Consider the following 17,555-nt stretch of genomic DNA (forward strand, 5'->3'; position numbering starts at 1 on the left):
GGGATAATTGATCATTCACCAACTGTGGATGTGCTGCCGCCTATGTGCATCATTAAGCCCTTTATTGGCTCATCAGTGTCAGCACTGGTTGCCCTTTCCAAGATGCTCCAGCATCAGAGGAGCTGTACGTGTTGTGTTGGAACTACACATCAATGGCGTGCTGAATCATCATTGTAATTCTCTTTATCTTCCTCTGTGATGTTCTTGTTTATCTAAGCAATGTAATACACTCTTTGTAATAGAGCCTGTTTTGTGTCAAAGGTGATTGCTACAGTGTACTATGACGAGTGGCACATAACAACAGACATAAAGTGATTATATGTACAGAGCTAGAATAAGCTATGATTATCTCTTGCGTGCTAAAAATATAGAACACTCATCACAGACATTACGCCAATATGTCCTTCTTAAATTCTTCTTGATAAACTGTTCTATGTGGTACATTTTCATAAGACGTATAAGAGTATAACTTGTGTTCAACAGAGGGATATGAAGCATTGACCTATCCTCAACAATCTACATCAAATTGGCTACGCTACTTAAATTGGCTCCTTCAAAGCGCTGACACCAGAGTCATTGCTCCCTTTTACATTGCACTTTGAAATTTCCGTCCTAAGACTCACTTTTATGTCTCATAAAAAGAACCCCAGTGGATTTGTAGTGTCTTTTCCACCACAGCAGTTTTGTCAGTAGCAAAAGGGCTAAAAATGTGATAAATTACATCTGTGCTATTATAACCATATCATTCTGGACCAGGCTTTTACAGGCACGGCACAGCCTGTGATCAAACAGGCCTATAAAAAAAAAAAACACTTCAAAGAACTCACTGATAAATTTTCAATTACCTCTATTGTAGATGTTGTACTGTAGGTTGTTCTGAAGCATGTGATTCAGCCCAAGAAATTCAATTTACATAATTTACATAAATGATAGAGACAGTACTTGTGAGTTTGAAGTCAAGTCTACAATCAATGCCATACTTCCCAGAGTTGAATGCATATGCAGTATGCAGATATTGGGTAGTAATGATTGGCATCACTATTGTACTGAGCTTTGTAACTGCTGTCATCCTGTAAGCATTTTGGACACTTGCTGAATCTAATATTGAGCGTGTGTGTGTGTGTGTGTGTGTGTGTGTGTGTGTGCGTCAGGACTAGCCAAAGACTTCTGGAGGCCCCTGGCTATGGCTATTTATAGGCCACTTACCTTGCTGCAATGCCTCCCACTCCCCATCTGAGACAGGTTATTGTATTCGATATTGTCACAGCAAACAGTTTACAGTATAATGTATGTGGCAAGTTTCTACGCATAGTCCTCCCTTGTTTAAATAAAACAAAATGTTCATATCATATATCAAGCTGCAAAAAGTGCAATTTGAAGGCCTGCAGAGATTATTTAATGAATCTATTAGGAAATCAACAGAAAATTAGTATTGCATCAACTCATGACACGTCAAGTTATTTTAAAGTAGTTCTATATAAACTACATTATTTCAATGTAGATGTTTAAAATCTGAACTACAATTTAATTTAATAGAGACCCTATCATTAACGAATTTTAAAAACAACCCCACACACAGTTTGGGGTGTGACACATAGCACTCACTTCCTGATAGTAACAATATGCATCTCAGAACTAGACTGAGGAGTGCTCATTCATTCTCTCTTAAAGACACAAGAATATGTTTTCGTAGGTTTATTAAATCAGTGTGGATGAGTATTTTTATCTGGAAATGCAGATTTGATTATGGAGCAGAACTGTCAGCACAGATATGAGGTTACATGTGACTTCCTTAATCCAGCCTCCTTGTGCCATTTTGCAGCTAACAAATTTTAGGCATTGTATCTGGGTTGCTATAAATTAGAAATGATGTTTCCATGTGCCAAACAAAATACCCTACATGAGAGCACCAGATATTAAAAGGACATAATTAACAGTGTTAATGCACTGACTGAAGGATTTCTCATATCAGGGGAAGCCAAATCCCAATTTGAGACATATTATGTAACTAACATGCCTACTGTCTTACACAGTTCATATTCCGACCCTGCAGTGCTATGATAACTCATAACGTTTTCTCATAAGGTTTGTGCTTCTTAAACAGTGCTGTTTTAGAGCAGTGATTTGTTAAACTAACCCCCTAAGCACTACTCTACGAGAGAGCTAGCTAAAGCCTCTGACCCTCTGTGCCAAAGACCTTATATGCTCTCAACTGGAATGCAAAAAAGAGTGCACTGTAGCTGACCCCTCATCATACTCCCAACACACCCGCATGTTCAACACACTCAGTGAAAAGCTGCTGCACTTCATCCTCCAGGGCCCCCATGTTGGTGTAAGAACTGTCTAGCTGTGTCAAGGAAAAGAGCAGCTAATGCTTCTGGAGAGATGTCTCGAGTGGAACAAATGGTTTTGTGAGTTTCTTTCGATTATGATATGTTTTATTAGACAATTCGATATTCAGTGAGTGAATTTAATAGAAAGTGTTATGCTTAGATCAGTGCTTCACTTGAGTTAGACACTTTGTTTATTTTTTAATGCAAGAGCTGCAGAAAGGAAAGCGACAGGTTGCAAAGGCAGCAGAAGGTCTATCATAGAGGGTTCAGTTTCCTCCAGGTCACATATTACATTATCCTCAAGACTTATAGGGAGTCCAGTGTGCATTCAGGAACACTTATTGTATGCGTACTGTAATATTTACACATACAAAATAGACAGGAATTATCCTCCCCTGCACAATGTTTTGTCCAAATAACAGATTTCGTATCTGATGCCATCACTGTTGTTCTATAACCAGAAATATGTTGATAGCACTTGTCATTTTGAGGTTGTTTTTGTTTTTTACGAAACACAATGCACAAAATACAACGCACAAATCAGACCGAGCTATCACAGCTCTGCTCTAGATCTGCAGCAATGCAGAACAAACACAAGACTGAAAATGTGAACTGTAGAGAGGAGAGCATTTGCTGAAATAGATCAAATGGGACTAAAATGAAATACAAGGGTTGTTTATTTAGCGAAATAGCTATTGCACACATGCATTAGGTTGCATTTATATGTATATACAAATTGCTGTATACTCTAAGGGTGTGAAATGTCTTTTCTTGAAGAATATGAATGATAATAAATAGCTAAAGAGAGAGTGAGCCTGGAAACTGGAAACCAGCCAACAAAGGCACTACTGGTTAAAGTATGAATATTACCATTTATTTGGGTTTTAATAAATAAGCAACATAATCTTGAGTTGCAGCTGGTCAAGTACGGTGTATGAGGGGATGGTAAAAGACCTGAATTGTCTTAAACCTGCCAGCATGCATTATTTTGAACAGGCATGAATATATGAATCCTATCTTCAAATAAAGTGGGAATTAACATAAAGGTCAGGACATGAGGTTTATTGCAAAAACAATACGTGGACACAAGCACAGTGAAGCCATTCATGGTGAGAGGTGCAGGTGTGCTGTTGTGTGTGCGTTTTTTTTTTTGTCAGATAGTAAATTACATGTTGCTTTACTATGTTGTAATATTGAGAATTTAACCTCTTTTACATCTTTTTCAAATATATAAACAGCCTTTGTAAAATCAGTGTAGTAATTCTTTAATACAGCTATAATAAAGCATTAATAGAGTCAACTGCAAATAAGAATTATGCTGAATTATCTATTGCATCATGTGCATGTGAAATAAATCAGAATCTAGCATGAGCAGGTGGAAGATGATGGACTCCAAAATACAGTAATTTTATTGAGGTTTCATTTCAAGAATCTGTTTATAGCTTTAAATACAATAGGTGTTCAATGTCCAACTGTTAATGCTAATACAATTATACATAAGAAATGCAAAGTTTTATAGATCATTTTAATGAAGACTGTAAAAAGCTGAGTGTAGAGAAAGCCTTAACATTATTATAGAGGAAAGGCGTCGTTTGAGGTGCTCTGAGCTTCAGATGTTCAATTCAAGAACTGACAGTGTGGATACATCTTGCTGATAGGAACAGAAACTCAACCATAACACAGCTGAAGTCTGTGTGTGTCAGCTGCATGTGCAATATTTAAGACTCCTCACTACGGCTTTTAATCATCAGTTCAAATTAAACTGTTTGATTGATTTGATTCCTCCAGCCGTTGTTTACTGTACTAAGCATTCGATGCCAATCTCTAACTTGAACACCATATTTTAACGAACCACATGTCAGACTTTAGGCTGCGCTATTCATTTTCATGATTTCACTGAGCGGTATTTATTAGACCGTGGAAGAAGTGTGACTCAGACGCCATAAGTCAGATGACAAATTTAAACTTAATAGCTCTCCATAACTCTTAATTTCTGCAAAATTACTCCCAGTTTATAGTTTTAAATAATGGTTATATATATATATAAAACATATATATTATATATAATGATGGTTTATATTTTTAATCAGCTTTATTTTTTTGTTTCTTTTTCATGAAAGTGCCCTATTGCCCCTCTCACACAGTGTACAGTACTTTCATAATTATGTTGTTCAACCCTACAGGAATATAGCAGGTCATTTCCTTCCTTATACCCCCAACACTGTGGGTACAACTAACAAGTATAAATATACATATACAGTGCCAGTGGTGTTGATAACCGCTAGTAATATTTTAAAATGACTGTATAAGTATGAATAATTTACTGTTCCATTGCTTTGTGTTTATGTTACAGCTGATAATAGTTGCCATTTGTATGATTCATGGTTATTTTTTCAGCCTCTTAAAAGTCAAGATTAGCAATATTATAAGAGCTAATGCTCACTCACTCTCTCACTCACTCAGACCACACAAATTCCACAATTCTCTACAACAGCAAGCTGCATTTAAACCTTTTAATATCTGAACGGCTGTGTGAGATGCAAATCATCGCCATCGTCTCCGTATTTTGCAAGTCCTGTGAGCATGTTGCCTCCTCGGTCGTGTATTCGGCAGGCTGAGAGCGCAAATAAAAAAAAGACAGGATGTTTGAGTGGGTAGCATAGATCTTGGCACAAACAAATAATCTATACTGATAAATTTGTTGTGCAGAGACCCATTAAGACATGACAGCCAATCATGGTCACTTTATAAAAAACTGGGAGCTCCTCTGACTCCATTACATTTCTGTAAAAGTCAATAACATCACTCTATGACTGTTGACCTCTGCAATGATAAACCAACAGCCGGATCCATCAATTTAATTTTTACAATGAGTATATTTTTAACATTACACTTAGGCTCCCAACTGAATATGATGTGATGTGCAGCACACACAGATGCATTGCACAGCCATGACAGCAGAGTAGAGCACTTGAACGTGAGACTGAACAGAGAGAGGAGAGACGCTTCAAGGAAAAGAACTGTGATGTTTGTAATAATAACCTTAACAAGACTGATTTACTGTCTTAACAGGACTGAGTTACTGTCTGCTTCAGTTTATGCAGGTCTACCACAGAGAGAAAAGAACAAACAGGGGAAGACACAAGAGGGAGGCAGGAAGGTGTAATGAAATGCTCTGCACTACACTTGAGCAGGCATGCTGCTATCTATAGACAGATGCTTCCATGTTTTCATGCGGGTGGATTAGTATTCCATATTTCATGACACACATGCTCATGAGCACTTTGTAATGAGGGGATTTCCTGGCTCACATCAGCTAACGACAACTGGTCAATCAGATAAATGGAATTGAAATGTTGTTGTATTGTTAAAAAACAGTAGTTTAAACTTCACACATCAAAGTTTCCTGATATGAATGTTCGCAAGTTGTTAACATGGGAATTTTTCCCATTTCTCTCATGTGATGTGAATGCTGCTTTGTGTAAAATGTGATGTTACACATGCAGGTGATGTTGTTTAGCATGAAATGTCTCACACTTCATATGTGTAATATGTAGATGCAAATCATGTGCCTACATCTTGTGAATTTTTACACACTACCAGATTTATTGTGTTAAAAACCATATTAGGCTTCTAAAATTATTCATTTCAAAATAGATGTTCAAGTCTGTGACACACAGTGAAATTTGAGATCTGATGTGAAATTGATCTGGACCACGCCATCGTCTACTTGCTCGTTCGTTTGTTTGGTTCCTCAAGAACAAACAGAGCTGGGTTGTAAAACATACTGAAATCCATTATAGCCCTTCACTAAAAAACACCAATGTGAAGTTAGTTGAAGTTGAGACTGATGTAGTTTTAACAGTTTTAAGGTGCTTTGATGTTTTTGAACTTCATACACCAAACACAACACATTCATATCTAATGGGGGTATGTTTATGTTTAATTTAATACATTGTGGGTTCAGGATGTTGCGTACATTTCCGATATGTACAAAGATTTAATATACAGCGTAAAATAAAAAGCAAAGAGCTCTATTGCTTATGAACTGCAGAAATAAAAGTGATTCCTGCAGAAATAAGGGGAGATTAAGAGGCCAAATGCAGATAAGATTCAATGAAAGGAAGAAGCAAATGTGACTCAGTGACATCAAGTTATTAATTTCAGTGTTAAATGTTTTGAAACCACCGAGTCACATTTGACTGCAAATCCTAGACATTAAGATTAAAAAGTCAATTTGAAACAGACACTGTCAGAGACCCTGGTCTTTAATTAAATTCTAAGTAAGTACAAAGTGTTTTAAAGCCTTTGGTGTAAGTGTTCGGTGTTAAGGAGGCATCCAACTACTAGTTAAATACTGTCAATAAAAAAAAACCTGTCTGATGAGTACCTATTATAGCAAACAGAAGAGTACTCATGTCTGTGTTAATGGTTCAAATTGAGGCTACACAAGATGAGTTATTATAAATATCAACACTTGTAGGTTTCAGGTATTAAAACAAGCCCACAGTAACATAATGTGTTGTGTATTGCCAAAGATAATTGCCATTTCTGTTGAAATGACATTTCTCTCCTACTTTGCAGTCGGCACCAATCACCAAGTCTCAACTCCTTTAAAATATATTGTCCCATGTGAAAACTCAGATTCTAACTTACCATAAACTTCAATTTGCATGGATTACATAAAATGGATTATAGCTTTGATTTTGATATCTTTGCAGAAATGAAAGAATTTCACAAATCTATATTTAATTACAAGTCTCAGGTGTCTGAGAGGTTAGCAATAAATCATTTGATATCACGAAGAGATGTTTGATTTAACAACTAATCAGCAAATGGATTTTAGCACAAGCCTACATAGAGTTTCTTAAGGATCTCAGCAATTCTAGCAAGACTTGTAAATTAAAAATTAACATCAATATGTCGCATTCATCTCAATGAGACAGGAATCTTTCTGAGAACAGATGAATAACTTCCACTATAAAAGTTTAAGCAGACAGTATTGCTTTGCTCTGCACCTGATGGATACTGCATGAGCAGGTGGATGAATTTTAATCATGTTGAAATCAATGGTTTTCAAAGAGTCACTTCACATTAATCACTTACTTTTCCATATTTTATATTAAACTGAGTTGGTCAATAAAGGCAATTATTATACACCGCAAGTACTGCAAAGGTAGTGGGTAAAAATATATAATCATATGCGGGCCTAACAACGCGCACATGCAAAATAACTTCATAAGGGCTGTAATTACTACCTTACTACTTGACAAACAGAGTCAGATGAGGAGACTGTGCAAATGACGACAGTAAATGATGAATTTTTCATGTTTGCATAAAAACTCAAGTGCCTTATCTTGATTTTGGAGGACATGTGGCTCTCAAAGAGGCCCATGTTACGTGCTCATTGGCCTGACAAGATACTCTTTTTAAGATGGATGAAGTGAAAGAGGCTATATTCAATATATACATATAGCTGATTATATCCTGAGTCATGTGTTGTTGTGCTAAATTTTGATATTATATCAGGGCAAAGCTTTACCCTCATACCCTGCTGTCTTATCCTTTTGTCTCTGTTACCAGCTGGGACCACATATATCTTTGGGAAAGGAGGCGCTCTCATCACATTCACCTGGGCCCCCAATGAGCGACCGAGCACCCGAGCCGACCGGTTAGCAGTGGGCTTCAGCACCCAGCAGAAGGATGCGATCTTGGTGCGAGTGGAGAGCACCCATGGACTTGGAGACTATCTTCAGCTGCACATAGTAAGGATGGGTAGCAGAATTTGGGGTTTAAGGCATAAATGTTCCAAAACACCTGATGATTGTGGGGTTTTGAATGAGAAATGACATCTAAGGTAATCCTACTGTAGAACCCAAGCAGCCCACAAACTTAAAGTATTTTAGGGCAGACATTCTTAGGGTGTCCTCAATAATAAAAGTCACATGCTATTTAATGTATTGCTCTGTGAATTTGGACCAAAAGTGGCATTTAATATATATGTGAAATGGACCATTTTTTAAATCTCACAAAAATCAGGACAGTGTGAATTGGGCAGCATACACGACAAGTGGAAATTAGGCCAGCCCTTCTGCCAACTCTAGATAAACATTTAGACAAAAGAGACATTCACTGCAGCAGGTTTGCGCTACTAGAGTGTCATACGAGCATTTCCAGCAACAAATCAGCAGATGTTCTATCGCTGAAAGACGCTGCATTGGTGACACAGTTGTTTTAGCCAAAATGAGAAAAGTGTTACCTGTCTCGCTATGTCGATGAAGGCGTGAGCAAATAATCTCCTATCAGCAAGGAAAGGCTTCCTGGTGCTGCTGCTACATTCTTGATGAAATAAAATGAAATAGAAATGAATATAAATAAACATCATATGGTCTATTTTTAAATTCACCTTGACTGTGCTGTTATTCTGACTTGGCACAAAAACATCAGGCAGAGTTTGTCACAGCTTATATGATTCAAGGATCAATGGCAGCTGAGTCCTGAGACAAAATAGGAACAAAGAAACGATGACCTCAAGATGGAGCTGCAAGCCAGCAGACTAAGAGATGTTTGCCGGTAATAAACACATGTCTGTTGGTGTTACCAAGGCTCCTCAGCAGCTGTCAGCAACTTTCTCTTTTCTGGAGGGAAAACGGCCTTTTAAGCATGAAGCCACAGGACAGATGTGCTATGATAAAAACGTCTGTGAGTGGTGAAGTAATTAAAATCACACCTGTTGTCAGAGCACAGGACAAAAACACAGCAGGAGTTAGACCAGTATTAGCACACGCTTTGTTGTAGCTATCTAGTATCATAGTATTATGAACCTGAACAGAAAAATAAAACTATCTTAAAATCTCTTAATGAAGGAGCTAAAATGTTCCCAGGTGCATTTTGGGTAAATCCACTGAGTGGAAAGATATATTTAAGTTATGTGTAAAACATATATATTCAATGTAAAACCTGATGAAAAAACACAATCCCATTCCCCTCATTATTTTCCGTATGACAAATCAAAGGTGGCATCACACCACCTCATCATTCATAGTGTGTTATAATCCAGTACCACGTCTTAATATTAACTCATTTTCACTTCATTGTTCACTATCTCAAACAGGCGCTTTATGAAATGGTAAAGTAGTGCAATAACAGGGACGTTAAAACCGAAAGCCGCGTAACATTTCTTATATGAGCACAACAGAATATGTTTGCTTTGAGAGATGGACTGCTGCACTCGACTTGTTTGCTACCAAAACCTTCCCGTGGATGTTTTTTCTGACTGTCTCATTTAAATTGTATTTCCAGTTTTAAAAGTGTGAAACTGACCTTGCCAGCCGTGGACAATTTCTAGTAAATACAAAGACTGTTGCCTGCATGCAGAGGCAGCTGAAAAGATTTTTTCCAGCATCTGCCAAGTCCTTGCACCCTGACAGATTGCTTACTTTGACACCTTATTACTGCTCAGCGGAGGGGAATCAAAAAGAGTTCAGAGGCTGTTGAAGTTGTCTTTTTTACTTTCTTCAGCTGAGAATTATAATGTCACACCTCCTTGTTTTACACTGACTCCAGTTGTCACTTACTATCACTTAATTATGTCCATTATTAATTTTACCATTGTAATTTCCTCTGCTTGGCCGTCGAAGAAGAAGAAGAAGAAGGCTGAAAACTAGGTGAAGACACAGAGAAGCAGTACACTGTCGAAATAACACTGGCCACAGGGGAGAGTTGAAAATAGTAAAGGAAACAAATGATATATGAGTTTTATGCACTACAGGGATTTGAGGGTTTTTCAGATAGAACAGAATTCACTTCTTATGCTCTTCCATGGACATCTGGCCTTTTAACGTTTTCTACTCAAAGTCTTGAAGTACTCACAGTGTGTACTTAAACTTTAATTTGTGTATCATTTTAAAACATTTTTACTAAACTATTTCATAGTTTTAGAAGCTACTTACATTTTGGGTTAAGGCTATTTTTAATTCACATTTAAAGTAAGAACATATAATAAACTCTTCTCAGATGTCATTTTAACTACAATTGACCAAAATTCCTCAGCAAAACCAGAGATTACAGAAAAGTACAAATACTGAACACAAATGTGCATGTCCTGTTTTTTCTTCTCCCATTAATCATGTCATAATCTCTGTTATTTAATTTGAGACCTTTGAAGAAAATAAATCAACTGTTCATGAAATAGTTAAAGAAGCTCCACATGCAGCTACAACAGGAGAGGAGACACGATGATGCTGCAGGACGAGAACTTTTACTTTAACCTTGGGTATATTTTGTTGAAAATACTTCTGTACTGCTTAAATAAGTAAATAACATCAGTACTTAAGTAAAGGATCTGAGCAAGTTATCTACTGAAAGGTGTAAATTATTAAATGAATTTTTCTTCTTCCTTCAACATATTACCTTGAAAGTCATGATAACTGCTGCTACCTGGTATCAATAGAGCACTTTTATTATGCTGCAAACACTTTTGATTAATAGATATGATAAAGCAATCAAGACCCTAGATGGTGTCACTCTCCCACTAGATTTCTATGCACTGATGATTTAGAAAAGGTTCTTTTATTTTTTTTACAGCTGCACATTCATTCATTTACAGCCATGCAGGTCATTGATGCAAAAATACTTAATTAAAACAGTAAAAACTAAATGTTAGTCATACAGAGAATTGACGCAGTAAAACAATGACATGCTTAACTGCAGCTGTAACTTTGAGGCTGGTACACACAAATTTCAAAGACCAATTATTCTGCACAAAAGAAACAAACCATCACCATATTCTCCAGAGAGTACATTAGACAGGCTAATGCTTCTTTCAAGGGTCATGTTGTTAATAAATGACTGAAAGATCGAATAAAAACAGAAGAGTCATTGTGCAAAATTATGACACAATTAGAAATGTCGAAGCAGCAATGTTAATATTAAGTTCAATAAGTTAATATCTTATGTTTCATAATGCATCTGCTCATTTGACTTTATTCTATGTAGGAATGGAAATATTTCACAAAATACTATGTTGACTTGAGGAAGACGCTTTCAGTAAGATAATTCAGGTACCAATGATGATAATGATGATGCGCATGTGCTTTACTCACTAAATACTATATTATTATATTTTACATTTACATTCATTGTAAAAGCAGAGTTTTCCTGGCACAGTGTAGAGCTGAAATACATCCTACATCTTACTGTAGCTGTCATTCCTATCCAGATTTATAGTTTAAAAAACAATGGAAGCTTGTGGAATGGAAGCACTATATATATATATTCCCTTTTTTGTTAACCATACACCTCTATTACTGTGTTGAGTGTGACAAGGAGGGAATATACGTACTCATTCCTTTGGGTGTACACTATTGATACAAGCTTCCACCTGCCTCTGAGGAGAAGACTTCAGTACGAAGACAGGGATCCAATACAGATACAGACCGTTGGCTGGTAACAAACTGAGACAGACAGATATGCTGGTCTTCTTAAAAGAATCATGATCTGCCCACTCGTGCTCTGTTTAAAAAATATATCAGGTGGCAGTGGTGTCTCATCATAGAAGAATTGTCAGTGCCGTAGCCCCTCTGAGTTTTTCTTTTCATAGTAATGTATCCTTATAATAATCAACTATTTCCCTCTCAAATGAATTAGAGTGGGCAGCCGAGATGAGGATTGAGATCCCACACTGAAAGCTCCAGTGGGAACAGGGCATACAGGAAGAAATGTTCTCTAATAGAGCTGATGTCAAAACAACCAGGTGGGGGAATGTGCAGCTTTTCACGAGGGTGTGCCTCAGTAGCTTCATACCCAAACACATGGGCTTTAAGTGGCGTCTTGTACAAAAGAAAAGCTAAGCTGGAAAGGCCAGGTTGAAGTGCGTAGCGTGCCTTTTCCAGATGTCAGAGGGTGCCTTGAAAATGTTCTGAAGTTGCATTTTAAGACAAATGAAAGCCGCTCCTTTGTTGAAGTCACACGAAGCCCCCAGGAAACTTTTCTGGCCTTGGAGATGTTAATTATTGTCCAGAGGACATGAGCTGAATTTGACCTAAGGCCAAACTACCTTGTAGCTGCCTAATGAATACTCATCAGTTTGCTTCATGAGAAGAGTAATTAAACTGTGGACAACTGAATAGCTGTGCCCTACACGAAATAAGTAAGCAGTGAACTTAAGACATTATTTAAGGGATATAAAATATCTACAGTATATAAACAGGTGTTTATGTTTGTGTCTTGACAAAGTAAAGATCTAAAAGATCATTTATTACTATAGTTCTGGTGCAGCTGTTGATTGCCACTAACCTACATTAGCACATAACAGTAATTACCTCACAGGTTCATAGTGAGAAACAGCATGAAGGAACATCATGAATGGGTTTTGCCTTGTTTTGTCTTCTTTTTGACTTGTGTGAATTTGATTATCCAGCTGTAGATCACGTGTTGTAAACACATTTCATATAGTTGTCTCCTCCTGGGTTCAACTAATAACTGAATAAACATACCTATCCAGAGAGACCTGCTGCTGACCTGCGATATGAACACCCTGTTACTGTACACCTGGGTAAAACTAATGCAGTCTCATATAACAGTCCTGCAATAAGTCCTTCCTTCCTAAAGTTGCTAATCTTTCTTTTTTTGTTGTTGTTGTTGTTGTTTTTCAGACTGCCTAATGGAGGTTTGATTTGAGTGTATGACGGTTTAAAGGGCTGTATTTTGTGGTGTTGCTGTATTTTGTATTTTGAGTTATACTGAAACATGTTTCTGTTATTCTGTCCACTCCATTTATATCCGAGAGGCCAGCCCAAATAATAGAAACACTTTTCTGTATAATGCGGTATAGTAACTGTGCAGCATAGTTTGAACAAAAACTGAATATCATGACCTTCTTGAACAGAGCGTTTACCCCTCTGTATTTAACACCGACCATGTCTGCATGAAAAATGATTTCAAATTCAAAAGGTTTCTTGAAGGATTTTACATATGATTAGAGGCTGAGAGCAAAGCTCTGAGACATGTTTTACATTTCACAATAGCAGCCGCCATTAATGCAAGAAGAGAAGCATATCTGTCCACATATTTGAATTTCTGCTCTTTCAGTCAGTAATGTAATATCAGCCATTTAAGTCATTTAAGTTAAATGGTGCATGTTAAAGAATTAATGAAAGTCAGTTCTTACAGTAAAACCAGAGCATTTAAATGCAACGAAAGACCGAGTGTGGAAAATATGTTTATGGAGCCATTACATATATGGTGATATTGTGCACACATGTGCCATGAAGGGCCATCAGTCTGAATTTAAATGAAGCAGCTCACCACCTAATTTCACTTCTTTCCTCTTCTCTGGTGTGGAGTCAAGGTTGCTTATAATTAAAAAAACACATGCAGACTCTTTGCTCCTTGATAGTACACAGCTGACAGTATGAGGAGAAAGTGCAGCTGAAAATCACTTTTTACTAATGTAGCATGCTAACACATTTAACAACAATACCAACTTTCATACTGACAATATTGTATGATTTTTAGTTGTTTTTCTTTTTATTATTATCATTTTCAGGACAAGGTTTTTTCAATCTAAAAATAAACTGTGGTGTCGTGCTCCTCTTTATACTTCTGCAGAGTGGTGCATTATTTCTCCCAATGTCTCTTATAACCACATTAGCACTTTGACCTTGTGTTGCAATTAGAAAGAAGGACACAAACGTACAAAGGCCAGACAGGCACAGAGACCCCACACAGTTTGTTTTTAATGTTTATTATTAGTGCCACCTAAAGGCTGACTTTAGAAGCAGCTTTGACCTTTGAGGAAGGTTGGCAGGATCAGGGAAAGACTCACAGGGAGAGAAGTTGTTCAACCAAAAGAGAAACAGCAGGATTCTGTCAAGATTGATCCACATCAGGAAACCTGAGCTGTCTGCTGAGGGCGCAGTGGTGCTGAATCCGAAAGAAAAAACTAAACATACTGTGCATGTCACAAAAGATCTGCTTTTACTGCTGGAAGACGACTTTTAGTTCAACAACCCTGAAGTGGACGGAAAAGCATTTTGCAAATCTATTGAGTAAATATGGTTTGTTTCGTGTGTCACATTCATCTCTCTGTGTGTTTGTCCTCTGCAGGATCAAGGAAAAATTGGTGTCATCTTCAATGTGGGGACAGATGACATCACCATTGATGAGCCTGCTGTCATAGTAAATGACGGCAAGTACCATGTTGTACGCTTCACACGCAGCGGTGGCAATGCCACTCTGCAGGTGGACAACCATCCAGTCATTGAGCGTTATCCACCAGGTAAGACTAATGGGACAAAATATGTGTTTATAGAGAGATGGTATGGAGCATCTGGACTGCAAAGACTGCAGAGACTGCATGTCTGCTTATCAAACATAATTGCCCAGTGGCTTATTTTAATGAAGCTTTCCTGACTCATCGCTTCATAAGCTATCTATTAAATTGCCACACACATACAACTGGACATGCAATAATACACAAACAACACCATCATCTAAATTGATGCATTTGCCTCAAGCTGTAAAGTACATCTAGCAATAATTACATTTCCATCTGCAGCACTTTCTTTCTCAACTTCCCTCTAAAACAGCCCATTTTTCCAAAAAAACTAATTTCAATATTTATGTGGTTGAAGTGCTATCTTATATTTATTTATTTGTATGTTGCTATTAGATCAGCTGATAGATTCTTGTTGACATAAACAATTTTGTAGCGATGGTGCATACATTTACATCCATCTGTCCACTGGGGATCACTAACAACATCATGTAAAGGTCACCCTTATTTTACACCAACAGACTGATGGATCAGGTTACATTTATACCATAGTTTGTCAGTTAACACATATTTATATATGTTATACATTTTAGTATTAGATTTGTTGTCAAGGTAACTGTCAGATGCTGCCACATTAAATTCTGTACAGACATAAAAATATACTGTACATAATTCATTTAGATGCTATTTTCCACTGTCCAAAAGGTTTGAAGCTCACCAACCATAAACACACAGAATTCATATTCATAGAGCAGAAATAAAAAATAAAAAGACCTATGCATAATGTGATCATGACCAGCTGTGCTTTAACCTGTTGTGGACCAATCAACCAATTAACCTTATTCAGAACAGGTGCACCAGCTGGCATAGCAGGAAGAAACCCAGTCCCCTCTCTGCCTCCAGCTGGTGCTCAGAGAACACACACATGCCATAGTTGCATATAAATAAAAATCATGTAATTGTGATGACCATGGCTGTGCTGTGTGCACTCTTTGCAATCAGTGGTTTTTGAAACATTTCTAATGATAAATGACTTGAGTGCATAGCAGCAATCACACAAAGGTACACATGTACCCTTGTAATTGACTTTTTTAGCTTTAACAACATAAAATGAGGCACAATAGCTTGTCTTCTAACATTAATTGTCATTCAGTGTGCCTTGAGTGTACCGTGCCTCTTTTTCTACGTTACACATTTTGCACTGTAATCGTTGGGCTTTTTGTCGTTGCCATGCCAGCCATGTTACAACTTGGCCGCCTTATATACACTTTTCCTACTCAACCATAATATGTGCATCAAATATTTTTTTCAGATATCCTGTCCTTAACAGACACCTTTAGTAATCTAAAAAATAATGTCAACAAGAATTGAATCTTGAAGAAACTTCAACCATTTGGCCTCATGGTTGATGGGAAGTCTTCAGTACTAGAACAGTACTGAATGAGTATTTATGTTACTAATATATTAGCAGACTTGCCTGTCCTCTGTGAATGGACAATTTATACTGTTTATGTTTGTGTCATATATACATGTCTTGTAGTAGTTTAGAATGGATTGAGTACTTTTCTATGTTTTTTTATGCATGTGTTTATATAAATAAGGAGTTGAAGTCATGTCCCACTGCAGAGCAGCTTCTGTACTACTAGCATTAAACTGCACACTGTAGTTTTGCATTAGATGTATAAGATTTTTATATTCTAACATTTGAAAGTTGCTATTGGTGTTAGAGTTAAATGTCAAAAGTTTTTTTCTGCTTATTTAATGAGTCTCTGATGTAGACACACTGTTAAGTATCTCATGGGAGCTGCAGTAAAATCACACTGCGCAGTACATCTTGCAGTATATTGTAAAAATAAATAGTTGCACAGAAGTGGGGTGAGACTTTGGCTCCCTGTAATGACTCCAGTCAAATTCAAAGACTAATAAGTGTTTCTGCTGTAATTACAATATCTGCTATTTTCCTCTCTGCATTTCTTGCAGGGCCTTTTTTTATGTTTTCTTATGTCCTGGATCTTGATCTGGATTAACCTAAAATCATATTGCACTTTACTGTAATTGTTGTTTACTGAAAATCATGCTGTGCTTAAAAAAATAGCTAAATAACACTAACTAGCGTAGCACATTATAAATAGCCTAAACATTACTCTAATTAGCATTAACACTGTTACTCGTGATAACTAGATAACACTAAGCAAAGCACAAGTTTCTTTTAACTCACAGGTGGGTTAAAATTGATAACTTGTTAAACCTGTTAGCGATTATAACACTGTTTCTAACCATGTGATCTTTCAGCTTGCAGACTTTAACCTTTAATCTGTCTCTCCAAATTCTTTGAAGGACACTATGATAATGAACGACTGGCTATTGCTAGACAAAGAATCCCATACAGACTTGGTCGGGTAGTTGACGAGTGGCTACTCGATAAAGGTAAAAATTAATTGATTAATCAATTAAACCTTGAAATAACTACCAAATAACCCTTCCCCATGAGAGGTGCAGTGCCATAAGACAAGGGTGACAAGGATCAAGTTACCCACATGTATACCTCCATTTTAATTGGACTTTCTACTAGCTACGGATTTTGGTGAACGCTGTAAAACTTCAAGTGGAATTCAAAATAAATGTAAAACAAAAGAGTGTAGGAAACATGCCATTTATTCTTTGTCATCCTTACACTTGTGGAAAAGCTGCACCTTAACAATCATTATAAACCGATTACCTAAAAAACACATAACCCCTGTCTAACTCTCTATCGCCCCTCTTAACCGATGTGTGTAATTAGATGCTGTGTGTAATTATCCTCCATAAAAATCATTAAAATGCTGTGTAACCTTTACATTAACCCCAGAGAAACCAGCGTGTGACATGAGTTAACCCAGTCTCGCTTCTTCTAAACGGAAAATTTTAAACTATAACTGCTGACTGTGATCACAGACAGTGAACGT

General features: G+C 37.0%; 1 protein-coding gene across 5 annotated transcripts in view; it reads left to right on the top strand.

Moving 5' to 3' along the window:
• Window positions 1-17,555, top strand: part of nrxn2a (neurexin 2a) — a 98,881-nt gene that overhangs the window by 74,523 nt on the left and 6,803 nt on the right. For 4 of the 5 annotated variants that reach the window (XM_026369843.2, XM_026369842.2, XM_033326346.1 and 1 more), the window contains 3 exons: window positions 7,917-8,098; window positions 14,442-14,613; window positions 16,948-17,037. In XM_026369843.2, the coding sequence (XP_026225628.1) occupies window positions 7,917-8,098; window positions 14,442-14,613; window positions 16,948-17,037 (444 nt within the window). The remainder of the gene's footprint in view (window positions 1-7,916; window positions 8,099-14,441; window positions 14,614-16,947; window positions 17,038-17,555) is intronic. The other variant, XM_033326347.1, reaches the window with a different exon arrangement.

Source organism: Anabas testudineus, chromosome 14 (assembly GCF_900324465.2).
Source record: "Anabas testudineus chromosome 14, fAnaTes1.2, whole genome shotgun sequence".
In the NCBI taxonomy this organism is placed as follows: domain Eukaryota; kingdom Metazoa; phylum Chordata; class Actinopteri; order Anabantiformes; family Anabantidae; genus Anabas; species Anabas testudineus.